Source organism: Amblyomma mixtum, chromosome 7 (genome assembly GCF_055824585.1).
Source record: "Amblyomma mixtum isolate Tamu chromosome 7, ASM5582458v1, whole genome shotgun sequence".
Lineage (NCBI taxonomy): Eukaryota > Metazoa > Arthropoda > Arachnida > Ixodida > Ixodidae > Amblyomma > Amblyomma mixtum.
In genome coordinates, this window is record NC_143018.1 from 72,354,721 (window position 1) to 72,382,561 (window position 27,841).

Genomic DNA, 27,841 nt, shown 5'->3' on the forward strand with positions numbered 1-27,841 from the left:
TGAGTGGATGGATAAAACTTTGTATTGGTCTCCAACAGACTATTACAGAGTTAGCATGGGTCTTCGTTGATGTCACGCTCGTTAGTGGCACTGCATATCATTTAGGCGGCGCGGCAGTCGTTGTGTCCATAGTGTTTCATGGAGATTTTGTTTTTAAAATTCGAACACGTGCCATAAGGCATAACATAGACTGCCTGTATACTACAGAAAGTCATGTAGTCTATTTTCATCCAAGAACATGTTCAGGCTCCTACTCTTAGTAGTGTCCATCAGCCAGGGGTAGACAACTCCGGTTAGTTTCGGTTTCAACTACTTCGAACACACCTGGTGTCAGTAGAATTTTTTTTTTTTTTATTCGAGCTGTTTGCCATCAGGCATAATGAAAAAGGAAAGAGAGTTATAAAAAGGAGTGCAAACAAACCTCGCTTAAAAAGCGGCACAAGTTCGTGATATAGCGATTATCTAGAGTCCACTTGGTATAGTCGTCTGCAACGTCCCATCGCAGGCCAACCTTTCTTAATAAACGTCGTCTCACGGAAGCTGTAGCCGGGCAAGTCCACAGCAAGTGTTTTTCATCACACAGGTCGGGCGCAGCACCACAATGGGGACACTTGTCTGTCACTTCGTAACGTTTGTCACGCCACCGATGACGCACACAAGGAGTCAGAGCCGCTCCTGCCCGAATCCGGCGCACAGATACCTCCTCCTCCCGAGTGAGACTCCGGGGGAGAGGGTACGAACACGGAGGAATTAGAGCGCGTGTTCGCTGACGCAAAGACTGTTTCTCGGAAACATGGGACAGGAACGGATCTGAGGGAAGAGGGGAAGGTGGCGGGATATCGGATGTGTCAAGGTGTGTCATTGCATCCACATGAATATTATGCGGATCCTGGGCATGCCCGCGAATCCAGTGTATACGCACAGGACAGGGGTATTTTGTGCAAAGTTGGTGAATGGATTGTGTAACTTGGAATGTGCGCCGGACAGCCTTAAGCTGTTTAAGGGCGGCAAGGGAGTCGGTGTAAATGTGTACAATATTGAAAGTAGGTACGAGTGGAAGGGATGCAATGGCATTGTGTATCGCCTGAAGCTCCAAAGCCAGGGGGGAGCAAGTATCCGAGCTATATGTAGCGCGGGAGTTGAGATGAGGATGTGAGGGACTGTAAACTGCAGTAACTCCCTGCACTGCTGTGTGTGATGCATCGGTGTATATTATGCACCCTGAAGGAAGATGGGCGGCTGATATCGGCGTCGAAGCAGAGGGGCGATTGTCAGTAGAACTTCTGTTTAAAGATGAATTGTTGCGCTGGCACGCAGCGAAATAGGTTGTGGCGATGGCCGATTCATCATAATCATCATCATAGGGAGGTCGAAGAGAAAAAAAAAATGTTACGCTTTTAACGTACGTAAACAGAGTAGACGTGTGAAAGCATATGTTTAGCCTGACTGGCTTATGGTTTTGCCTTGCAGGGTCGCCGGCACGCCTGGCGACGATATTAGACTGAGGTTAATCTCTGATCGAGGTTAAGCTGATTTGTTCAATCCGCGCCGCAGATGGAAGTTGATGAAGACGGCGATGCTCAGTGCACAGCGCCAGTGTGTGTATGTGTCGTGTTTTAGCACGAGGCATGTACGACTACTGCGATAGCATGGTGCTCTCGAAGCTCTACTGTTCGCGCCGCCGCGGGTTCGCAACCCAGTCGCGGCAAAATTTATTTTATATCTGCAGGTAAAATTAGGGGTCTATTGATACATGGAAGGACGGAATGGGTGGTCTAGCCACGCTTTACACTGCTTTGTAGCCCTTCCTTGACAACCCAATTCCCCAACAACTGGCCTTGAGTCGCCATTTCTAAATAAACAGCTCATGCATTCATATCTGCAGGGGCATGGGAGGCTTCAGACAAACATCCATTCCATTGAGACCAGGAGATTTATTAGGTGGAGGCCTGAACAAGGGATTTTAGCCCACGCGCGATTTCGGAGAAAAAACAAAGCAGGTAAACCAATACATGTGAAAATACGGTACTGTATCTTGATCACGTGACGGCGCATCCAGTCCATTATTGCACAGCTCTCACTGGGCAGCAGCGTAAGCAGCACAGAAACTATGTTCCCATTCCCAGTATTTCGCACAAGACGCACACAAAAAGTATGAAATGCTTTAGGATTAGCGAAGTAGCAGAGGCGTAGTAAGGAGTGAAATCAGCCTTCGCAATCGTAAATCGCTGAGAAAGTGATCTGCAAACTGTCATACGTTGCGCAGAGAATCTTTAGATGCTGCACTAAGCACTGGGAGAAATACAAAAGGCTGTTTGATTCGCAGGTAGCATTTTAAAATGCTGCAGAGAAAATCTGATGCTTTCGACAGAGGTGGAGAGGTGAAGTCAAACACTACAAGGCATTAGAATAACATTCCCACCACATTAGTTGTCGTGTAACAAGAAACATGGAAAACACTACAATTCTTAAGAAATCCCGACAAAAGCTATTAGCAAAGTGAGAAGTTGATTTGGTTGGTGCATGATATTGTGGCGAAAAGCAGCGCTTACAATACACGTCGTGTACCCTCTCTTCTCCGTGTCGTGTAAGCGCTGCTTTTCACGAAAATTCAGGGGACCGTTGTTTCTTCTTTTTTTTAGGATTGTCTATGATGCGAGACGACATTATCGTGCATAAACTGCGTTTCTTCACTTAACTTTGTGCAGGAAGAAACTTGTGGCTCTGCAGCAGGTACAAAAAACGGAGCGGATTTCCACAGGCAAGCGAGTATACGATGCAGCTTGAAGCCAAAATGTAGAATCGCATAAAAATTACCAAGGCCAGCACGCGTTATTTTTTCCATTATCTCTCTGCACACACAACTATTGTATCGGCGTCGTAATGTCGCTATGCAAAGCAGTAATCACCTTATCGCACGCATGAACTGAAAGACGACCAATGAAGTGGCACGCAGGAAAGAATTCGGTATTTTGATACACAGGAGTGTTACCTTCTGTCCCAGTGTCTCTCAATCATAGGTTCGTGGAAAAAGAATATCATTCAGGGTTTCTCCCTCTATTATCCTCCATATTTTTGATCTTATTGTAGGTCATGGAGGGCAACATTACGGATTAAATAATATCCGCAGTGAAATATCAAACATTGAAATCGATTTTCTTACACTAGCACCATCGGTATCACGGAGTGACCGTGAAGGCACATCAGATAAGTGTTTTTGTAGACAAAATCACCGCCGTCCTCATTGAAAAAAAGTCAATGACACCGGTTATTAACAGAACTTTTCAAATAGAATGGAAGATGTCTCTGTGATGATGGTACTTTTCAAAGCAGATTGCTGCGTGATGCCGAGCGCCAACTTCTGTTCTTACACTGAGCGCCAACTTCTGTTCTTACACTGGCATTGAGTCCAGACAACTAAATCTCTTTTCTTCCATGACGCTGGACCTCGAAGAGAGTGGAGATCGACGTTACAGGCAGCGACGGAACTACTTGGACATTACTCCCAAGTGCCCGAGTACGAAACCGGTGGGCACAAGGTATCGTCGAGGCGCTGCAGATGGTATTCTTGTTAGGCCCGTGGCGCTAGCGAGGTGCTGGAGGCCGGCTTGCTGGGGTTGATGACCAGGAGCAATGTGAGCACCAGGACGACGATGCTCACCAGTATGGTGCAGGAACACACGGCGATGATCACGGGCAACCGGAGCCCCGGCCATGCTGCTCCGGCCTGCTGAGCGTGACTGCCGCGCTTCTTCTGAGCTCCCGGCTGCATGGACAGTAATAGTGTATGTCGAGGCTTTGAAGGGCAACTGCACCACTTTTTGAGAATTACGCGATATTCTAGGATTAGAAACTATGGAGCCTTTAGGTAAAGAATGCCAAACGTTTTTGCGCTAGCATTTAAAATAGTGACGTAATCGACGATTTAATTTTAGTCTTCGTCTCAAAACACCGCGGTAGTGCGGATAAGCTTGCTGTGACGTCACAGAAGGTAAAGTTTCAAATTACCGCTGCCGTCAACCGCAATCTGCAATGCCTCATTGGGTGCTACCAAACAACGCTCAGCGGGCTTCGCCTTCGGTGGCGTTGGTTTTTTTCCTTCAAAACAAGCGTTTATGCGTTAGAACTGAATCGGTACCTTCCATGACATCATTGTGCGGCCCCACTTGGCGCAGTGCGCTGCGGATAATCTTGAAGACCGTCAAGATTTTAATCGATTACGTCGCCATTTCAAGTGGTGGTCCAAAACGTCCTCGCATGCTTTGCCTGCAAGTTTCACACGTTCGTCGATTTCTAAAGCCTACGAAGTTGCCCTTTAAGAAATGTATAAGTTGGTTCAGTTCGCGCCACTAGGACCAGCAGGCTGATTCCAATGATAACAATAAATAAATAGGTCCTGACGGACAAATACAGTACACCCGAAGGCGGAGATGAAAATAAAACACGGGGGGGGGGGGGGGGGGGGGAGCGGGCCAGGCTAGACTCCTCTGACCTTCCCTGGGAAGGTCAGGGGTTGTAGTGTGTCTTTTAGCCCACTGGGTCGCTCTGACGCGCAAAAGTGCAGTATTACATCATCCTGTCCTTGAGCAGACATGAGAAAGGAAAAGGGGGGCCTCGTTAAGACATACATAACGGAAGCCAATTCAGTCACCGAAACCAAAGAGCATAGAGGATGTTTTTGTAGCGATAGCTACATTGGCCACGAACTTGCGATTTCGCTGTGGCGGTGCTCCGAGGAGGCACAGAGACCGGCCTTCAGCAGTTGCCTAGCAACCGCCGCAGCTGACGGACGCCACGCGCTCGCCGCGCCATCTGGCATGACGTCACACCACGCGCCTCGCCGCGGAGCAGCCGCCACCGTTTGGTATGACGTCACACCGCTTGCCTCGACGTTGCCCTCGCTTCGCCAGCTGTGTCGCATGCCTGGTAACATGTCGGAGGATTGAAAAGGAGAGCTCGCGTGCGCCGCAACCACAGTTGAGGCGGCAGTATGGACGGCGACAAGTCTGCTAAGCAGAAGGAGGCCTGGAATCGACATCGGAACGAGATGAACAGGAAAAGAGTCGCCCAGGAAACAGAGGAACAGCGCGCCGAGCGACTGGCTAAACGCCGTGAATATGCCGCCGCGAACTTTCGCTACGTACGTATATCCTGGAATAGCCGAGCTAAGCCACTGCCAATTTTTTGTTTGTGCTCCTTGGTTTCGGTGACTGTTGGTTTCCGTCATGTGTACCATCCTGTCCTGTATTTCACGTTTCTTTCACCATGTGTAACATGTTTTTAACATGATCGATTATTATTCGTGTGAAAGTCAGCTACAAATAAAGCTCCGGTCTTTCACACAAAGGTAAATTTCTGGTCGAGAACCAAACCAACATTTGAACTGTAAGACGAGTACGATCTTAATGAAGACGACTTGAAGGAACCAGCGAGCGCCTCTCATTAGCTGTAGAAATGTAAAAATCGACGCGGACTTGAAGGAAACAGCGAGCGCCTCTCATTAGCTGTAGAAATGTAAAAATCGACGCGGTTAAGAACTCCACATAGTGTGAGGAAATTGTTGCAGCTTTCATATAACACAAAGGTAAGCACGGCACACGCTGATTTCTTCAACCGTTACATACTGGTTAGTGAGCAATATACTGAAGGCTTAAATGCTTCGCGCAACGCGCAGATACTCTAGAAAGAGCTTAACGTGAGTCAGCTGATTGATTTTAATTTCAGACAAAACAGTTCAAGGGGAGCCGAGACACCAGGGGAGAAACTGTCCTTATGCGATTTCAGCTGCTTCGTCTCAACCCAAGTGTGTCTTAGCGCAGCCGCCAGACGTATTGCATTGGTAAGGAACGAGCCGCAGAAATAGAAAGGTATGCAAAATTGGTAAATTGGTTTTTGAGGAAAGGAAATGGCGCAGTATCTGTCTCACACATCTCGGCGGTCACCTGGACCGCGCCGTAAGGGAAGAGATCAAGAAGGGATTTAGAAAAGAAAGAGAGAAAGAGGATTGTTTATTTGTTTATTGGGTTTAACGTCCCAAAGCGACTGAGGCTATGAGAAACGCAGAGAAAGAGGTGTCGTAGTGGAGGGCTCCGGAAGAATTTCGACCACCTGGGGATCTTTAACGTGCACTGACATCGCACAGTACACGGGCCTCTAGAATTTCGCCTCCATCGAAATTCGGCCGCCGCGGCTGGGATCGAACCTGCGTCTTCCGGGTCAGCAGCCGAGCGCTATAACCACTGAGCCACCGCGGCGGGGCGCTCTCGTAATGCAGCAGTCTGAGATGAGAAACACATACTTTGCCTCTCGCGCAAATGCTATTCGATAAATCTGTGCACGCGTGAGCGGGGTTCATGAAGGAGCCCCTCGGAACGAAATGTAAGCCATCTCTTATCGAGGCGACCTTCAACTCAGCTTTCAAAATGAAGCGCCTGCAGGCCAGCGGCGGCCACCATCGTCTCGGATGACAGGGATGGGCGAATTCGTACTATCGCGATGAAAAGAAACGCGAACAGCGGAAAGCGTAGCCGTCCGCACAATCAGCGCAGACCAGCGGCAACCCGCTAGAACGAGGATCCGTGTCCAATGGCGATATGCCTTGGCTGTCGCTAGGCGAATCGATGCTTACAGTCGGCGCCGCCGTAGAGCTAGAATCTTGTTCCGGCCAGCGCTATCGCATCGCGCGTGTATTTCGAGTGCCAGACGTGACTGGCGGATGATAACTTTCGTTGTCACTATGCCGAGCTGCGGTAAACCGTTCATATAGTCGTATAGGGGTACCCAACCCATCGGCTGTAATGTATCCCCACACATTCAGGAGCAGCGCCCGCTGAGGATTGTTCACTTGAAGCAGGTGGCATCAATGCTGCATAAAGTGAAAAATAAAAGTTGAGAGTGTTTACTCGCTTCAGAGTTGTGTGATGCGCTTAGCCCAATCGCTGCTGTACCTAAACCCTCCCAGAAAACCAAGAACCTCTCAGAGACGTCTAGCTAGACGTCTCTGAGAGGTTTTTGGTTTGCTGGGCTTTTCTTTTATATTTTAGCTAAGTAGGCACCTGGAACTAAAACAGGGACCGTGTTGTCACTATAACATGGTTTTTTGGTTCGTTCGCTTAGAATGCACCTTGAGCCGTTAATTCATAGCATGCAGCAGCCAAAATGTAGTCAAGCTAGCTGAGAATTATTCTTATTAAAAACGATGATTTGATGTATATTATTATGTCCTTTAAAAACTCAGAGGTCGCACCCTCATGTAACATTCGTCGTCGGGTTATACACGTTAAAATTTAACAGCAGCACTTACTGAACGAATTCGGGACCACATATTTATAAAGTGGATCGCAATTCTAGAACACTGGGGTGCAAAGGCTTACCACTGATTGTCTTGACGCTACACTTTCGGTCTATCGTGACCCTTCGTGGTGCTCTCATCTGTGAGCATCATCTGGACCCAATCCTCCACAGATCCCTAAACGAATGTCCGAAATGTAGACGGACGGCTTTGTGGTGATATGAAATCAAAGGCTGTCCTGCTTTGAAGGCCCGGTTCGTGCAGGCGCTGTCGAACCATTTGAACATCAACGTTCAGTCCGAGCTCGTTTTTGATCTGTTTGGCTATTAAAAAAGGGTTGTCTGCGGCGGCTGCACTAATCAGTAGGTCTTTTTCCGCAGTCGCGGAGCTTGGCCGCGCATCATGAGGAAGGTCCGGGATTCTACCTTCAATTTTGTAGGCTTTCAAAACTCTGTTCACTGTCGGAAGCGCTCTTGGGTATAACTCCACAGTTCTTGTCTGGGGAATTTCTTGGAGGTAGAAAGTGATCACTCCGATCCTGTCGCTGTCCAAAGCTCGCGGCATGATTTTCTCGTCAAGCTGAAAAGACTCAAGCTATGCTCAAGCGGTTTTTACTTCTTGAAGCTTTTTTTTTTTCGATGCAGACCTAGGAAGCAGCGAAGATCAGGCTCGCACTTAATTAAAGGGCAACTTTGCCACTTTTTGAGGATTTTATGATGCTCAGGGATTCAAATATATGTAGGCTGTAGGTAAAGCATGCCAAGTTTTTTTGTACTACCATTTAAAATAGTGACGTAATCGACGATTGAATTTTGCACTTCCCCTCAAAGCACCAGAGGACTGCGGGGAAGTTCAGTGTGAAGTCACTGAAGGTATGATTTCAAATTACCGCTGCCGTCAGCCACGCCCTGCCGTGCCTCGTTGAACGCTGCCAAACAACGTTCGGTGGGCTTTGCCCTTGGTGGTGTTGGTTTTTTTCCTTCAAAGCAGGAGTTTATGCGTTGTAAATGTACCGATACCTTCGATGACGTCATCATGCGCCCCCTCACTTGGCGTTGTGCGCTGCGGAGAAGCTTGAAGATCGTCCCAATTTTAATTGGTGATTACGTCACCGTTTCATATGCTAGGTCAAAAGCACTTAATTCGCATACTTTACCTAGAAGTTTCACACATTCGACCCTTTTAAGCTCGTCGATTTCCAAAAAAACTTCTGCAGTTGCCCTGCAACGCTTCAGTTCTCTTCGGCACACAAACATCGTGACAGCATGAAAGCGTGCCGTATTTCACTTGCTTGGCCATAGTGACAAGGAAAGCTTTTCTTCCGTCAGTCACGTCTGCCACTCGGAACACACACGCGGTGTGATAGCGCCGGTCGGAACTAGACTCTAGCGCCACGGCGGCGCCGCCTGAAAGCGCCGATTAGCCTAGCGACAGCCAAGGCATATCGCAGTTGGACACGGGTCATCGTACTAACGGGCCGGCTCTACGCCGCGCTGATTGTGCGGAAGGCCATACTTTCCGCTGTTCAAGTTTCTTTTCATCATGATAGTAGTACGTGTGCAACGAAAGGGGAGGCGGGATGCAGCTTATAGGTTCTTCGCGGTGTTTGTGCACGCCGGCCATTCGCGCCGGCAATCAATTTTATTCAGCCATCACACTATAAGCATTACTCCAGCGCCGCTTGACTACAACTTTGACAAACGTCCCGTGCCCCAGTCTATAGCGTTACAAAACACCTTTGCTGAAACGTTGCCGTCCACGACGCGCACCAAACGAGCGTCCACATGTAACAAGCATTGCACACCTCTAAAAGAACAGCACTCCATGGTCCCGACAGGCGATAACACAAAGATTAAATAAATGCAATCCACCTCAGAACGCGAGTGTGCGTTTTCGGAGGTGCCAAGTGAATTGAGCTCACGCGGCACCTAACACACAGTTCCATTTCGGGCCTCATTCCCGGTCTAAGTGATATTTCTGGCCGCGCATCTACCATGAAACACGAAAAATCTAGTAGACAGCTCGCGAGGAGCAGCTTACACCACGGGTTTCGCACCGACTACCTTTCCGCTCGTTAGGAAAGACAGCGGTACAGACATAAGCGGCATTTGTCGAGAACCCAATGGCTTCCGCTGCTTATAACGGCGCTTACAAACGAGGACAGGAAGTTTGTCACTGCGCACATAATCTGTTCTGCACACACAGCTGTGCTTAGAGTGGTTTAGGAGACCAATTAAATAAAATATAATCCTGTAGACTTACAGTAAACGGATGTTTATGTTGAGTATCGATGAAAACATAATCCGCGAGATAACAAACCGGCGCCACCGAGAAAATTAAAACAGGTATAGACATTAGTCTAGATAGTTTATAGACCGTCTATGGACAAACGGAAATGAAAACAGTTATAAACTGTAGTCTATAGAGAGTCTATAGACTGTCTAAGACCAAAGCGAAATTAAGGCGGTTATAGACTTTAGTCTAGATAGTCTATATACCGTATATAAGCAAAAGGAAATTAAGGCGGTTATAGACTTCATTCTATAGATAATCTATTGATTGTCTATAGAAAAAGGGAATTAAGGCTGTTATAGACTTTATTTTATACATAGTCTATAGACTGTCTATGCAAAAAAGATATTAAGGCAGTTATAGACTTTAGACTGTAGTCTATAGACTGTTTATAGACAAAAAGAAATTAAGGCGGTTATTGATTTTGTCTATAGAAAGTCTGTAGACAGAAGACAGCTAAGACAATTATAGACTTTAGTCTATATATTTTCTATGGACTGTCCATAGACAAAAGGAAAAGTCTAAAGGAGGGCAATAGAATCTATAAAAAAGTCTATAGAAAGTCTATAGACCATTTTTATAAGGAGCTGCCCCTCGTCATCCTTTATAGCTCGATGGTGGCTCTCCTAAGAGTCGGCTCTGTCCCGGAGCGAAACTCCACAATGTTTTCACTGCCGGAATCGTTAGCGCCTATCCGCTAACGTTTTGCAGAAAATAGGAGAGTGTGTCCAGAACAAAGGGCTATCCGGCCGCGTAGCCGGCCGGATAGTTCTTCGGGTTATAATACGCGAAATCCCTTATACTGGAAAGTAGAGCATTATCGAACTAATTATGCAACACAATCTCTAAAATATCAGATACCAACTCTTCTCAACAATTTTCTTCAAGAAAATAGACATTCTTAACATTCACCTCAAACATTTAAAACAACTTTTTTTTCCTTCATGATAATTCACGACACTATTTTTGTAATGTCCTTATTAGTTTTATATCTTAAGCAATGTGCAGCTGTACCATACTTTTGTGTCCTTATCGCTATTTTCAATGCTCAGTGAATAAGAACGTAACCGTTTTTTCGTTTTCTATCCCAAATGATGTGCTAGACATTTTTATGTGCCTTCATTGCTTCACGTCATAATATGCTGTGCTACTCATGCTCCTTCCGTACCCATAATTTCTTCATTGTGTACATTGTCGACTTGGCCTATCACTGCATTTTGTGTTTGCTCCTAACCGAAATTTGTTTTTTTTTTGCGCAGATACTTGAATCTATTGTACATTTGTAACTATTGTCTACATTATTCCTTGTTACTAGTTTCTGATCGGTGTTCGGTCTGTGTTCACTGCTGTTTTGCCTTTGAGGGGATAAGACCTTAGTCAAGCTGCGTACGCAGCTTTTTGCCTTATCTCCTCCATTATATGTAATGAAAGACCAATAAACAATAAACAAATATTCCCGTCTCCTCCTGCCGAAGCGTGGCCGCGGACTCCTCGTTGACTCACGTATTTAATGACGGCGGAAGAGAACTCGCTCTCAGTCGGCGTCCGCGACTTCGGAGTGCGGCTTCCGCGCCTGCTTCCTTTGGAGCTTTGACCCGGCGACTCCGGTTTCGCGTGGCCGAGCACTGGTGCCTTCCCGGAGGACCTGCGTCACCGTACAGTAGCCACCACCAGTCATGCGCATGCGTGTGCTCACAGGTATGCAACGCACCACGCATCTCTAATACGGTCAAATCAAATAAAAACAAATCGAATGCACATAAATTGAAGCAAACATAGTGATACACTTTCAAAATTTCAAAACCAAATTTCACGAATTAATAGATTTTACAAACCTATACTCCGTTTCATACATGGCTGTCAACGCTGCCAAAGGTACGGAAGTAGTCCGCTGCAAAAAAACAAGCAAAATGTATCTGTACGTTTTGCGTCGTGGCTGAGTGGTACGAAACGCGCGCCCGTTTGTTCATTTTACAAGGGGCAGAGGTTCGACTCCCGGCTTGGCTGTTTTTTTTTTCATTTATTATTTTTATTTTTCTTAAAATAATCATTAGGTATAAAGTCCAAACTGTCAAATTCTAATGCCTACTTTGAAAAAAACAACGCTGTTTACTTGTTTCGAAGGGAAAAGGCAGTGCAGTGTATTGGCGACGGACGTGATTGCAAAGTGCTGTTCTCGGGCGTTCACTGACTCTTTTGCATGCGGCACACAATGAATCATTAATTGTGTGGTGATAGAATTCAGTGCGGCGTCGGTTATTCGTAGCAGCCTCGGCTAGCGGCAACCAGGCATTGATCGGTGTACTCAGCGGCTTTCAAGTGATTGGTTTAGTTTGGTTTATTGGGGTTTAACGTCCCAAAGCGACTCAGGCTATGAGAGAGGCCGTAGTGAAGGGCTCCGGAAATTTCGACCACCTGGGGTTCTTTAACGTGCACTGACATCGCACAGTGCACGGGCCTCTAGAATTTCTCCTCCAAACAAATTCAACCGCCGCGGCCGGGATCGAACCCGCGTCTTTCGGGTCAGCAGCGGAGCGGCGTCATGATTCGGGAGGTCTCCTTTTTGAGCTGTTGTCGCAAGCAAAATTCTTTGAAGTGCTTACGTTTGTAGTAATATTTTGTCTTAGATGTCGGATTCGGTGTGTTACAGGTGTGAGCTAGTGCGGCGAGATGGGGATTGTTGAAAGCTGTGCATTTGGGCCTTAGCAGAGATTCCGCTGCGCAGGCCTTCGAACGCAACTAGTGGTGTCGTATATTAGCGCACTTGCCGCTGCAGGTGACATTGTTATTGTGAGAAGCGGACGACGAGGTTCCGTGGTTCATGAAGAGGGACCACGAAGAGGTTGACGACGCTCGCTGTTCGTTCTTCTCACATAGCTTGTCGTCGTCCTCTCGCGGTAACAATATATACCAGTAAAAATTCAGGATTCTTACACACCAATGAGCTCTAAGCGCAGCGTGAGTGAACGTTGTGGCTGGTATTCAATTTTTGACATCCGCTCTCATGTTTTTAATCTTTGTAAATATTGTCAAAGCTATAAATCATCTTTGTAAGTAAAGTTGTCCATTTATGGTCCATCGTAATCTACTATCGTTGTCTTTCACTGCTGCCACAAATCACAAGGGTTTCGAAAACTGGTGCTGTAGATTATAGAATGGTGTATTTAACATTTGCTACGCGTATCATACGAATGGACTACAGCGGTACGGTCGGTGATTTTTACAGTACAGAGAACAGTGCACCACAATTATCTTGCTCAAAACTGCTGACATGATTGAAAAAGTGAGTTTTTAAATACTGGTGAGTGATCGCACACAAAAAAAGGCTGCACTTTTGGTGAACAATCCAATCACACATGACCGGCCGGCCTAGCTGCGAAAACCTGATGCAGGAGGGACTGAAAAAAAAAAAACCCCAAAAAACTAAGGCACTGTTTTGAAGAACATAAAAGAAGAAGCAATCTTTCTACAAAATAAAACACTTTCATCATTGTACTACAATATTGACCAACATTAACTTTAATTTTGGGTTCATTACTACTTTTACTTTCCACGCACTACATTACGGTGCGGACGAGGAGCGCGAACAGGCGCCGCAGCCTTGGCTGCGTTGACTGCTATGTATGAAACGGAGTATAGGGAAATTTCCTAATAAAAACCCATGCAGTTTGACGCACTGACTCGACCTTAAAGGTGCACTGAAAAGGAATCCAAACTCGTCTTTTTGCCGCGGGAACTGGATCTACACGTTCCGAGCATGCTTAGAAACTTCAAATTATTGCCCCGTGCAGCCGATTTCCCTAATTTAAATCGGATGAACGTCCGACTCCAGCCTTTCTTTTTGAATTCCCCGCAGACGGTGGGAGGAGTCGACCAACGCATGGAGTGCCTTTCAGGCAGTCGCGTGGCGGCTTTGCTTTAACTTTTATGTTGTTTTTTGAGGTTTCTGTGAATAAATAGATGTAGTCAGGGGCTCAAATTAGGCCCACGGAAATAAAAATACACGTGGACTCCTTGCTTTCCCCGATCACTGCGTATCACTCCGCCGATGGCAGAGCGGCATGCCGACACGGGACTGGTTGCAAGGTTGCGCGACTCCTCCCACCGACTGCGGGGAATTAAAAAGGCGGGAGCCGGGATGTTTAATCGAGTTTAAATTGGGGAAGTCGGCCACACAGGGGAAATTTGAAGTTTCTAAGAACGCTCGGAACGTGTAGAAGTTCGAAGATAGAAAAAAAAAGCGGAATTTAATAGGTGCTGAATGATCCTCTAGTCATATTTTAATTACTTGTGAGCTGTAGGCTTTTAGCTTACCGCAGAACTCACAGAATTGAAACCCACAAAATTTGGTTCCAATGCTTAACTTTAACTAATGAATAACCACCTTGTGTTTGGCGGTCTTTAGTGACTCGGTTCATATTGCGCCGATAAGCACCATCAGCAACAATAAAAACAAGGACGGCAACTGTTACTGCTGCTGCTGCTGCTGCTGCTGCTACTACTACTACTACTACTACTACTACTACTACTACTACTACTACTACTACTACTACTACTACGACTACTACTACTACTATTAATACTAATACTACTACTGCTACTACAACTACTAGTGTTACTAACGCTACTGCTATTACTGCAATTAGCACCACTGCCTCTTTCCCATCAGTAAAGACGACACCCTAAAGCCCGACCCACATGGAGCGATTTTCTCGCGAAAAACCTGCGAATGGCCGCCCGGCGGCGGCCGCTTGGCCGCCGGCGGCCGTTCGCCGCCGACCAAGCAGTGCTAGATACGTTCGCCCAGCGGTCAGCCGCTCACCGGAAGCGGCGAATGCGAGCTCAGCGCGGACCAATGAGGGCGCTCTGCTCCCGCATCTAGCTTCCGCCCGATTTCCGCCGCGCGGCGACAAACATGGCGGCGCCCTTCGAAGCCGGACCCCTCGCTTCGGACTGAATTCTCGTTGTTGCTGCCTTTTTCAGTGCGTTTACTGGCCGTAAATGGAGCACCGGTCTTTCGCTTCGTCTCAGCTTGCCTACAAGAAAACGTATAAGCGATACATTTGGTTTATTTTTTTTATTTAGAGTGAGAGTTCTCCCACTTCTAGGCTTACGAGGAGAGTCGGTTTGTTTACAGTATCTAGACGGCTGCTGTCTGGCGGCGGTCGCCTGTTTTTCGCCGTATGTGGTGCAGCACGGCGAACGCGCGTCGGCGTCCCGCCGCGCCGCATGAAATTCGCAGCGTCTGTTCGCTCCATGTGGGTCGGCCTTAACGATTTGCCGCCTGAGGACCCATAGAGAACTGTTGTTTTCTTCGTATCTGAAGTCGCATCGTCATTGGTGGGTGCTATGTTGTTACACTGTGCATTGTTACTGTCATGTACTAAGGATTGCAATGTTGTCTTTGTCTCTGCGTTATCCTGCGCTTTTTTGGCGACTTTTCTGCTTCCCAAGTTTCACCCTGCTGGTAGTTTATAATGGGCGATGCCCCTTGCGCTCTTGTGGTGTGTAGATGCAGTGCAAAACAGTGCGGATGGCTGAATGACCCAGAGTATGCGCGTGTCACAAAAATCGGCGCACATCCAATAATCCGGCCTGCAGCGACCACATGCGCGCCCGCGCAAGTCGGTGATGATCCAACGCAACGGAGAAAAAGCCTCCAATGACTAGCGGAGAGTGCAGTCATTTGTGTCGTCACGGTGCAAGAATACTGTTGACACTGCGCCCCCTGGGGCGTTCAGATTATGTTTGGCCACCGTGCAGTTTGGCTGCCAGCCGACAGATGGCGTTGACGTCAGCCGGCCCAGTTGAGCGGTGCTGGCGCCTTGAGATTCTGCCGCCCAAGCCCGATTTTCGCTTTGGTGACGTGAATTGAATTCGAAACGCTAAGGAAATTCGTTGCTTGAGATAAAAATCAGTAGTGTGCCAGTTTTAAAACTTTGTATGAAATTATCTTGTGTAAAGCAGTTAATGATAGGACTCGGTCGAGCGGCACTAGAAGCCCATTCACGGTCCGCTTCCTCGCTCAATTCATGTTTCATTCGATATATTCATAGATCTAAGCATAATAAATATATTTGGGGGCCCTCGTGACCATTTCCGCTCACAATGGCAGAAAAATATTGCACCGGAAATTTTTTGCTTCACGCTTATCATTGCTACTTCACATATGAAGACCACGTATATGTGGACCCGCCTTTCGCAGCGTGTAGTATTAAGTGATGCCCTTTCCACTTCGCCCGGAAGAGGCGGCGTCCTTCCAGAGACGGGACGACTGGACCAATGGCGACTAGGGCCTCTGCGGGAGAGCGCTTGTACTGCAAGAGTTTGTGTAAGTGGCGTTTGTCTTGGTACGAAGTAACAGACGCAGTGCGCTTGTAAGAAAAGGGCGTTGAAGAAAGCACAAACGCTACCGCACGACTCGCACTGTTAACTACCACCTATGACCAGCCCACGAACCAGCGGGGGAGCATACTCCGGACAGCCGCCTCTGTGATCGTCCGTTCTTTGTTCACCTCTTTTGTGTATTAGCCCTCTGTAGCAAGATATGACTCTGTATTGTAGCCTATCTGAAGTATTGCTTCGCGTCTGTTGCATTGTTTTGCAGGACACTTGGTGCGTTTCCTTATGGGTGTTTTCAAATCGGTTTTGTCCCTCTGCTGTCGAAATTTTGTCATTTTGTGAATCTCTGACTCCAACCCATTCTCTGCCTTGCAACCGGTGAAAGCTGGACAGCAAACGACACCCCGCCTTTGTCACTTGGTAGTTGGATACCGGCTGAGCTGGTAACGCTAAGTCGTGGGCATCGCCTGAGAGACCGGAAGAACTACGCCACGCGCTTTAAGAGTGTCTTGGGAAGACGCACCATCAGTGTGTAAGTGGTAGCGTGTTGACGTTACGGTGACCACACCATGCGCAAACCCTCCGCATAAAATTCATTTCTTAGAGAGAAGAGTGTTTCGACTTGCTTGAGAGAGGCCGGTGTTGCGGATCCGCTCGCTTGTGCCTTCTCGTTGCCATCGAGTCGGCCCTGCGTGGCTGGTTTGGCGGTGGCCTCGGCAACGGGCCCCGATGTAGGACGCGAAGTAGCCGGTGACTTCGTCCCAGGGGTTCCTGCGCCAAAACTGATGGTCAGGCTGCTCCGTTGTAATGAAAGGTTAATCTGCGTGCCTTAGGGCGAAAGCTGCGGCAACCCTCTCATGCACATAGTTTCCAATTTTTTTTGCTTACCCTGGTGGCAATACTCTGCAGACGAAATGCACGGCGTGCTAATCTGCCGAAAGCAATACATTTTGATCGCGTGATTCTAAACGGTGTCGAAATCAATATATTCTGATAGTGTGATTAGGCCCGAGACGCCCGAAGAACGCGAAGAACGTCCAAGCTGCTCAACGACAACGACGGAAATGTCAGTGGACGAAACTGCTTTCGCTAAGTATATCCTGGCCTAGCTGGGCTAAGCCACTGCCATTTTTTTTTTCTGCTGGCTAATGCGCCAGGAGCTGCATGCTGAGCTGAAACGGCAAGCCAGCTGGCAACCAAGGGAGTTTGGTTCATGCTCTATTGAGATTTAACCTCTAAAGCTACTCAGGCTATGTGGGACGCCGTAGTGAAGGACTCCGGAGATTTCGACCGCCTGGGCTTCTTTTAACGTGCATTGACATCACATAGTACTCGGGCCTCTAGAATTTCGGCTCCATCGAAATTCGACCGCCGAGGACGGGATCGAACCCGCGTCTTTCGGGTCACCAGCCGAGCGCCATAACCACTGAGCCACCACGGTGGCAGGCGACCAAGGGAGATTGGAACGCTCGCTGTGCAGGTATCAGTCAGTGAGTATTAGCACGCTGACTGCGAACGGGATAGTGGCCGGAAAATAGAAGGGTTTTCAAAGCCTGCAAGAAGTACGCCAAACGAAACGAAGTAGTCGGGAACAAGGTCACCATGTTGGCTAACAGAGAAGTGAAGAAAGACAGAGTAGGCCGGAAGCACCGTTCAGCTTGCACACACGTGGTGCCTACCGGGAAGCGTGAGAGCGGACCACGCTTTGGCTTGCTCTACTTACTCGTCAGGTTTCCCAAATTAGGCGTGGGCCATTTTGTTTCGGGCACCTTGGCGTGAACCTGTGTCTCAATATCACTCAGTTTCTAGGGTATACCGGACCTGGGCAGTAATTCCTCAAGAAAATGCGACTACAGGGCCTGAACTATATAAAGTGGTGTACATTACCTGTGAAGTAACAATTAACCGCTACCGAATGCTGGTGTAGAATGGAATAACGCTAATTTGAAATCGTTTAATACGAATCCCGGCTTACTCCAAGTGACGCTATGCCGTTGTCAACCAGATGTCTATTATGGATAGTCAGGTAGTATTCCCCTTACTTATAGCTCCGAATAGTAAGAATAAATTTGCGGTCACCTTCGAGTAATTATCGGAATACACGTGATTCCACCTCACAGTTCTTCATCCAAAATCTGGCAGAAGCAAGCTACAGTCTAAACAGAGAGAGATAGAGAGAAAAAATGGACGGAAAGGCAGGGAGGTTAACCAAGCGACGCCCAGTAGGCTACCCTACACTTAGGGAGAGGAACAAAGGGGTAAAAAGGAAAAAGAGCGGAATGAGTAAAAAGGGATTAAAGTTGTCCTCTAGTGCACTCCATTTTATAAAAGAGAGAGTGCTAGAGGACAGCCTACTCCTTCTTTACTCCCATATAGGCGTATTCGTGTTCAGAGCGCAGAGTGGAAGCCATAGGAGCTACCACACAGGAGCAGTGAAGTTTTATACCTGTAGATGGCGAACCGCCGCCTTTCGGTGAGGCTCCAGGTTTCGGTGACGCGTTCGGAGTCGGAGTGCCGCTCGACTTTTGCACGGATTGGCGAGGAATTGGCGAATTGTCGGATTTCGGCGAGGAACTCATTTTGCCAGAGGTAGCTGAAGGACGACGGGAACCCTTGGCTTCTGGCGAAGCTCGCCCACCGAATTTCGCCTGAGGCTTTCCCCCGAACTTGGCCGAAATGGCACTAGAGCTTCTTGCGAACGTGTACCCTCGCACTTGGGAGGGCCTCGGCTTGGGCGAACTTTGTTCGGGCGAAGCCAGGCTGAGGTTCGCTAGCGCCGGCTGTGTGGTTGGCGTCGAGCCACCGACGGCCTTGCCTTGCGTTTCCGGCGGTGGCTTGGAGGACAGCGGGACGCTTTCGCGGCGCAAAGGTTGTTGCGGGGGTTTCGAAGAGGCGTCCGTGAGTCTTCGTGGGCTTCCTGTAGGGGGGTCCTCTTGTAGAGACTTTGTACTGCTACGACCGGAGCTCTGCAAGGTTCGCCATATTGTGTGTCTTCTTCTTCGGGGTCAGTGGCTCGCGCCTGGAGATTGTTGTTGTTAGCCTTTGGAAAGATGGCACATATCCACACTGGGGGATCGGCCAAGAATCGGGAGGCAAAAGTTGCTATTCATCTGTGCATAGTAAAGGCAAAAGAAACGCACACGGGAGAGCAACACCGAGGGAGTCTACCACAAGGAGGGCAGGGAGTGAAGCAGAGGTTCCTTTTTTCTCCTTCCCCCCAAAGCATTTATGAAAACCGATCAACGATCGTGTTTTTTTCTTCGACCAAATTTTGTTTTTTCCTCTTTATATGTTCCCGAGTATGTTCTATATTCTTCTATTTTGGAGGAAAAGAAAACGTGGTTGCGGATTAGCAAGCGACCGATTTGTCGTTGTTGTTCGGATGCCTATAGACAGAAATAGAGAAACTTGAGGAGATTCTTAAACTCCGCCTTAGGGTATGACTCTATAGCGTTGATCTCGCTATAAGCGAGATAGATCACCGAAACGGGTGATCTCAGAGGCCATGATGCATGGATAATCTCGGAAGCCATAGAAGCGGTTAAGAGATACCCCTCTGCACCGGCAGGTGGCTGCTTGAAACACAGCCACCGGTGGGGCTCCTGAGACCCAGGTTGTTCTTCCCGAGCAACCCCTCGTGAGCAATCAATCATTTAACTACCACCTGCCACGGTAGGCAAGTTTTGATGACGCCTCTAGCTCACGTGACCTGCAGGTGGGCTACTTGTTTTTCGCTTTAAACGCCGACGACAAAGACACCGACGACGCCGGGTTTCCTGCCGAACGCGAGCCTTAACGCTATCGCGTAGAGAAAAGATAAGGAACAGCGACGAATTGCTATATGTTAAGTAACCGACGTAGTAGACCTGCAGCATGTTGTGGCAGAAATTAGTGTTTAAGCAAAACAACAAAACAGCATAGGACTTCCTCTAACGCGTCGTGTAATAAATTCTTCCACGGCAGTTCAGGCGCCTTTCTCTTTCTCTAAATCAGCCACCGCCGTGCCTCAGTGGTTATGGTGCCTGGCTACTGATCCGAAAGATGCGGTTTCGATTCAGGCAGCGGCGGTCGCGTTTCGATGGAGGTGAAATTCTAGAGATCCGTGTACTGTGCGATGTCCGTGCACGTTAAAGAACCCCAGGTGGTCGAAATTATCCGGAGCCCTTCACTACGGCGTCTCTCATAGCCCCAGTCGCTTTGGGACGTTAAACCTCCTTCAACCGAAGCAAATCTTTCTCTAAATCCGCGACCCTTGAAGGGCTGGCTTGGTCTGGTTCGTGGGGTTTAACGCCCCGCAGCAGCACGTCGGCTGTGAGGGACGCTGTATTGGTGGGCTCCGCATAAATTTCGACCACTTAAATTTCGCGCACTGATATCCCACTGCATACAGGCCTTTTTTGTTTAATTTTTACTCAAGCGAAATATGGCCGCTACAGCCGGCATTTGAAGCCACGAGCTTGGTCTAAGCAGTCAATTACAAAGACCACTTATCCAAGGGGGTTGGTGTCGAAGGGGAGCGAAAGAAAGAAAGAAAGGAAGGAAGGAAGGAAGGAAGGAAGGAAGCAAAGAAGGAAAGAAGGAAGGAAGAAAGAAAGAAAGGATGAAAGAAAGAAGGAGAGAGAGAATGAAAGAAAGAAAGGAGAGAGAGAATGAAAGAAAGAAAGAAAGGAGGAGAGAGAGCGAGAAAGAAAGAAGGAAAGGAAGAAATAAAGGAAGGAAAAAGAAAGAAAGAGAGAGAAAGAGAAAGAAGGAAAGGAAGAAAGAAAGGAAGGAAGAAAGAAAGAAATAAACAAAGAAATAGAGACAAAGAGAAAACATATTTCTTCCCATATCATCGTCGCTTGTTGAAGTAGGCGGGTTCAGTCTGCAGCCTGGCTCGGCACAGTTGTTACTCGATATCTGGATGACGTGGGCCACAAGGAGCAGCCCTAGCGTCAAGCGGAGTGCCGCCAGGGGATAAGCCTCGGAGAGGACATCGACCTACCCTGAGTTATCGTCTGAGCTTCGGCTGCAAATAGTTAAACCGTGTCCTGAAGCAGCTTAGAGATAGCGAGTGCCTCGGCGAAGAGCACATGACCGCTCTGGAGAGCTTGGTAAACGCCGAGGGCGGGCTGCATTTGAAGGAACAGGCATGCATGAGCATATTTTTAAAGAAATAAACGCAGATTTTTCTGAGTTTGTTTGGTTTGGCTTATTGGGGTTTAAAGGGAAGCTGAAATGGTTTTTTGAGAATTCGAGGTTATTCAAAAATTCTAATCTATCAAGCTTCTAAATAAAACATGCAAAGTATTTTGCACTACCATTTAAAATGGTAACATAATCGTCGATTAAAACCGCGACGATGTTTAGGCTTCCCCTCACTACGTTGGAGGAGTGCGAGGAAACTCATCAGTGACGTCATTGTTGCCGAAATTTCAGACGTCCGCTGCTTACGCCTGCACACTCCTGGGCATCGTGAGATGGCGCCAAACAATGCATCGTGAGCTTCACCTTCGATGGCGTCAGTTTTCATCCATTGAATAACCGTTTCTCCGCTGGAAACGTAGTGCTGTCATACGTGACGTCATTATCGGGGCATCTGCCCGTCGCTGTGCACTTCAGAGAAGCTGAACGGCAACGACTAATTTATTCGGCGATTACACCACCATTTAAAATGCTAGAGTAAAACAATTTCGCAGGCTTTACCAGCACATTTTGCACATTCGGCAACCTTAAACTCATCGAATTCTAAAATCGCTTCAGTTGCCCTTTAACGTCCCAAAGCAACTCAGGCTATGAGGGACGCCGTCCGCTTACTACGAACTTTGCATACAATGAACAGAAAACCTACAACCGTTTTATTTATTCACCTCCTGGACCTGACGCATGCCAAGACGTCATTAAGGTGCGGCGGCGCTTACGTCGGTAGTGCGCCCACCAGGACGCTTAAGCTACGGCAGTCTTAGGGAATACTGACGCGCAGCCCGACGTGAAACCCTAGCGATAACGAATTTGATATAATCGCGGAAGGCATATAACTCTAATATTATTCACTTTCCTGCGTTGTAAATGTGTACACCTCCCCACCCCCTTTCTCGATCCGCTTTTTTCCAGTGTATTTTTTCATATTTAATTGCCTGTATCAACTTCAGGCTTGTGCGAAGCTTCGGCTCATCAGCGTTAATCCTCATGTATTTCCTGAGTCTTAGTTTTTCCTAACTCCTGAGTTAGTGTGGAAACATAGCTATGCGAGCCAGTAGTAAATAGAACCCAGAAAACTCACTAAAACAAGCATTCAGGTCTCCAGCAGGAAATAATTTGCATTTTAATACTTGCGAGGTAAATGGGATTGTTCACTGCAGTCTCTCCCAGTTCCTCTTAGTGAGGACCCCCGGTAAAAAAAAATATCTCTCTAAAACTTTCGTTTTTTCTTATCCTTTATGTTTTCGTGCCCACGGTCGGCAATCAAAGGCAGCCAAGCGGATTAGGCAGTGTCCGTAACAGAATATCACGTCTTCAAAGTAATTGCTCATACACGAATCATACCAGGACAAGGTTACTGGTAATAAGCTGATACGGGTACCGATACCGGTAAGCGGATACCAGTAATAAGCGGATGGTGAAGAAAGTCACAGACATCGGCGACTACCAGAACAGTTTCAGTAGAACGTGAGAAATCAGTGTAGAGAGGGTACTTTTTAGGAAAGTGCCACGTGGCTTTGAAGCCGATTTCGGCTCCTACGATGAAGCAGAATTAATTCAAACATTATATAAACGCTCGGCCTCAAATAAAGGGGTAGCCGGCGTTGAAAGTACTTCCATGCAATTTCCCAGTGTCTGAGCACGAAACTGGAGGACAGGCTTATGTCTTCACGGCGCTGAAGATGGTAACCTGGTACTCTTCTTTTATGAACGATGTGTCAGCGTGCTGCTGGACACAGGCTTGCTGGAGTGGATCATCAGGTACAAGGTGATCATCAGGACGACGATGCTCAGTACGATGGTGCCGGCGCACACGGCGATCATCACCGACAGTGGGCGCCCTTGCAGCGCTGGTGAAACCTGATGCGCTGGACTGGCATGCGGCTTGCTCTGAGCTGTTGGCTGCGTGGAGGAGGAGAGGCAGCGACGGTGAGGGGACGATGAACACTTTCCGCGGATGGAGAATAAATACATAAGCGCAGAAATTCGGTACAGGCAATGTTCTTTTTTGCTGGTGGTGTACTAGAGGTGTGCCAGTAAAAAAAAAAAAGAAAGGAAAACAAGACCAGAAACTCTGGACAAACTATCTTAGTTTTCGCGGCTTTAACCACGGGCCGCGTGGCGCTGAACATTCAAAATTACTGGACGCATTTTAAGTGTTCCGTACATCCAATAGGTTTTCTAAACGCTTCGAAAGTAGCCGGTGTGAGCGTAAGCAGCATTTTTAAAGGTAATATTTTACAGCGACTGAGAAGAGGAGGCTATCGCAATCTGCGTTTTAGTGCGGCGCCTCTGTGGGTGCTGAGCAATTTTCTCTCAAGTGGAAGTATCCCAAGTTACGCGCTGTTTGCTGCTAGCGCCCGACAGATGGCGCTAGTTGGTGACTTTCAGCAGAGCTGTGACGTGCAGTAAAGCAGGACTTGAGGGTAAAAACACGCACCTAAATGGCGGACATAATAGGTATTGAGTTGAGTGATAATCACGATGAAAAAAATCAAATAGAGGGAGTCGGAAGATGGAGGACAGCCAGTTTAATTTGACGCTGTTAACGTACTATATACTGGCAAACACATTCACAAGACCACTTAAGTATACACGCAATGAAAACATAAACAACTGAGCGTGCATCCCACACTCCTATTCAAATTTTTCTATAAGTTTGAAGTATAAAGTCTCGTCATGTCCAGTACATGTCCTACACAATTATGTGTCCTACGCCGTCCCGCACATAAGTGTTAACTTTAGTGGAATCGTTTATATTGAGGTGAAATGCTATATTTTCTGTGTATTAAAACTTAGGTGCACGTGAACGGACTAGATGTGATCGAAATCTACGCGGATAACAGCAGTGTGCCTTCAAGCTTCCTACGGCGCTTATAGGCACGCAAAATACAATACATCAGTACGCAGTCCTCTAATTCTTGTTTCTTTCATCGCGTATTGCACGCGATGAAGATGACTCATGATCATTAGTGAAATGTCAGAGAAAAGGGAGTTTGAAATTGAGAGAAAAAAAAAAAAGAGAGGATAACTTAGAAAGTCAGTAGGGACTGCCGAGCTGAAAAGTAGCCTAGAAACACTATGTAGGGACTGCCGAGCTGAAAAGTAGCCTAGAAACACTATGGGAATGAACTGGAAGCATTGCAATCCTCATATGATCCACAAATGAGCAAAGGTGGGCTTCCAATAACGGCTCTCGTCGTAAAATGAATAGCAGGATAATGCTTAGAATTAGCTTGTGCTTATAAGAGCTTCACATTGCCTCGTAAACACAGAAAAAAAAAGTCCATGCACACCTTCTTGTCTAACTGCGACTAACTTAGCGTACCGCACGTTTAACTAGTGTTTCGTATTGCGTGTGGATACCAAACATATTAGAAGTCAGTCCAGGTTCATTATAAGCTCAGGCTTATTACTTTAGATGATGCAGTTGAATTTGCATAACGATGCTAGCGAAGGAATACGAGTGACACAGGGTCCATGTCGTGTTCCTGGGCTTTTGTCTCTGTTCAAGTTCTACTTCTTCGACCTCAAGAGGCGTTAACAAGTAGGCATTCAGCCTCACGAGGTGCTGATGCTGCATGTGTGAATGTAAACAACGACCCGATAGTGGCTTCCATTTTGCATCACAATGAAAAAGAAACATTGAGAGCTCTGGTAACAAACGTTTTCTTTAATGCAGGCAGTATCATAGGCTATGTCATTCCTCAGAATAACCTACAGAAAAGATAGACGGCACGACTATGCGAATTCCTCAGGAAGCGCTTCCTCCCCCTGCTGAATGCGGGAAAGTGCAGAGCATTGATTTGGCTTCCGTAGTGTGTGTCCGAAAACGCAGATTCCGTCGCGGAGTAGGGGCTGAGCCATGACACTTCCAAATTTGCGAAGACGAAATTCTCTTATCGGTGCGCTTTTCACTTTAAATTTTTTTTTTCCTAACTTAGGCCATGGCACTGTTAAAACATTCGGCAAGAACCATCATCCGCTTCTCTCTCTCCACGACAGCGTCCCTTCATTTTCCCACCTTTTTATTATATCTCATGCCCTTTTCTGTCGTCCTCTTTTCTTTTTATTCTTCACCTTCTACTCGCTTGGCCGCTTGGGTCGGTGAAAAAAGCTACAACGGGCTTCAGTTACAGGACGGCTCAAGGTGGGCTTCCAATAACGGCTCTCGCCTTGGTTTGGTTTCGTTTGGTTTTTGGGGTTTAACGTTCCAAAGCGCCTCAGGCTATGAGCAATGGATAATAGTCTAATGCTTAGAATTACGCTCGTATATGAAAGTTAGCGAAGCATTTATAGGAACTGGGTCTATATAGAGAAAAACTGCATTCCTAATAATGAATCCAGGTTTTCGTCGAGTTTCCAGCGAAGCCAAACACAATCTGCGCTTCCCGGCTTTCCCGCAGTGGTCGCACTACCAGCAGCGCCTCTCTTCTACCGAGGAGATTTTAAGAAACCTGCCGATGTTTTCACGGCTCGTACATAGCGACGTCGCTTGACTACGCCTATGTGTTTTTAGAGAAATATAAACTGCCCGGAATAACTGACTGCCCGGCCATGTTATCCCACGTTCCCCTGCTGAAGCGTGCCTGCGGACTCACGTATCGAATGAGGGCGGAAGAAAACTCGCTCTCGGTCGGCGTGTGCCACTTGGTAGAGCGACTTCCGCGCCGACTTCCCTTGGTGCTTTGAACCGGCGACTCTGGTTTTGCTTGGACGCGCGCTGGTGCTCTGTCGGGAGACCTGCACCATCGTACAGCAGCCATGGTCAGTCGCGTGTATTCGCGTGTTCACAGGCAGAAGACCTCTATACACTTCGAACAGCGTGAGAACAAAACTTTACGATTTTCTCAATTTCACGAAGAAATGGCGCCTCCTCGACAAGCAGCCAAACAGTTTAATGCTTCTAACAGCTTTATTTTTCCAACTGACCTTCCACAGCACCCGACTTGATAAAGTTCATTACGGTCGCAATCTCCTAATTGTGTCAAATAAAAAATAAAAAATTGATGTTCCGAGTCATTGACGTTCTTCATTTATGAATAGCTACCTTGTGCTTGTGACATCGTAGCTTGTGTTGCCGCGGGTCCATTAACTGCTGAAAACTACTACTTCTATTAATATTAACGTACTTCACAGAACACACAATTCACTGAACAGCAAAAGCAACTGTTACTACTACTATTACTGGTGGATTTGATAGAACAGAAGAACAACAACTGCTACTATTGCTGCTACTTCTGCAGCTAATACAATCGCAAGAGCAACAACTGAAATGACTACAACGGCAAGAACAGCAACAACTACTTCTACTGCTATTACTAACACAAAAATAAAATCTATCACTGCAGTTGATACTACTGCTGCTTCGCTTAATACAAAAGCAAGAACAACAACTACTACTGCCACTGTTTCTACTACTAATAAAATCGCTGCAGCAACTGACACATAACTTAAACTACTATTACTGCTACTGTAGCTGCAATTGCTAAACCGCCCAGAGCAACAAAACTGCAATTAATACTACTACAAGCGCATTTGCTACAACAACAAGGGTAACTACTACTACTACTGTCAATACATACAACAATACGAACAACTACTGCTTATAATAAGGGATTAATTACTCAGTAATACCCACACGAGCGCAACCACGTGGTCACAAAAAAAAAGGTGTACAACTTTCACAGAAAGTTCAAAATATAAAGAAAAATTAGTCCTCGTCGCTAGTTTGAATCAGGGACCATCGCCTCTCCGGCGCAGTCACGCTACCAACTAAGCCAACTAGAGCGACTAGCAGATGATAAGATAGCGAACAAAAAAAAATCATACCAACAAATTTTCAGGGGACGCAAAAGCTCGACCTTAAGGCTATGACGCGATAGGGTATTGGGTTAATTCTCATACTCGTACATGAAAAAGATCGTTTTCTACTTAATAATCCTATATCCTGGGAGTCTTCATACCCCTTACCCCCCTCCTGGTGCAGTGGTTAACCGATGCGCCACTGACCTGCGATGGCGGGTGCTTCCAGCGGAAGGCCTTGTGCCACCCAGATTACTCTTCCTGAGTGACCAATTATGAACTTAATCGCCACCTGCCACAGTGATCAAATTTGCTCACTATACAGTGGCCAATTTGTGATGGCGCTGCAAGGTCACGTGACCTTGGGTCACCGCCTGCCCGAATCATGCCCGCGTTTTTTTGGTCACAACGCCGACGCCGACAACGGATTTTCTGGAAAACGTGGCCTCTAACGCCATCGCGTTAAGTTACTTCTAAATGAACGCAGGATTCGAATTTACTTGATCGATACCGGCGTCGAAGTACCGCTCGGATGTCCCTTGTCGTCGTTGCCATCGAGTCGAGCCTGCCTGGGCGGATTGGCGGTGGCATCGGCCCCCGATGTACGACGCGATGTCGCCGGTGACTTCGTCCGAGGGCTTCCTGCGCCACAACAGGTGTGAGGTTACATCGACTCATGGAGTTAACAGGCTGTCACTAAATGGAAAGTGGAAGACGCACTTTCATCCACGCCGTATAGACCTTTTTGGCAATCCGCTGTAGCAGGAATTATGGAACCCCCCCCCCCCCCCCCCTCCCTGATATCCAGCCAACACTTAGCAGAAGAAATATAAGGCGCAGTGGTCTGGCAACAATGTTGGTTTATGGGGTTTAACGTTCCAAAGCGACTTATGAGAGAGGCCGTAGTGGAGGGCTCCGGAATTTCGACCG

The 27,841-nt window shown here is 47.3% G+C and overlaps 1 protein-coding gene across 1 annotated transcript; it reads right to left on the bottom strand.

Annotated features, from left to right (window-relative positions):
* Positions 1-3,316: 3,316 nt before the first annotated feature.
* On the bottom strand, positions 3,317-27,526 carry LOC149336462 (uncharacterized). The gene is made up of 4 exons (XM_089552917.1): positions 27,412-27,526; positions 25,708-25,849; positions 11,087-11,228; positions 3,317-3,766 (listed from the first exon to the last, which is right to left on the bottom strand). Exons 1-4 carry the CDS (start codon positions 27,500-27,502, stop codon positions 3,572-3,574), a joined length of 570 nt encoding a protein of 189 aa, XP_089409043.1. The 5' UTR covers positions 27,503-27,526; the 3' UTR covers positions 3,317-3,571.
* Between the last annotated feature and the right edge of the window lie 315 nt (positions 27,527-27,841).

What these genes read in the sequence shown, in the direction of transcription:
- LOC149336462 (XM_089552917.1), bottom strand. Translation starts at nt 27,502, where the DNA reads ATGCCACCGCCAATCCGCCCAGGCAGGCTCGACTCGATGGCAACGACG. An exon ending in TCGACGCCGGTATCGATCAA is followed by an intron (nt 25,850 to 27,411) that starts GTAAATTCGAAT and finishes ACGATGGTGCAG; the next exon opens with GTCTCCCGACAGAGCACCAG. An exon ending in CTTCCGCCGTCATTAAATAC is followed by an intron (nt 3,767 to 11,086) that starts GTGAGTCAACGA and finishes CTGTCCATGCAG; the next exon opens with CCGGGAGCTCAGAAGAAGCG.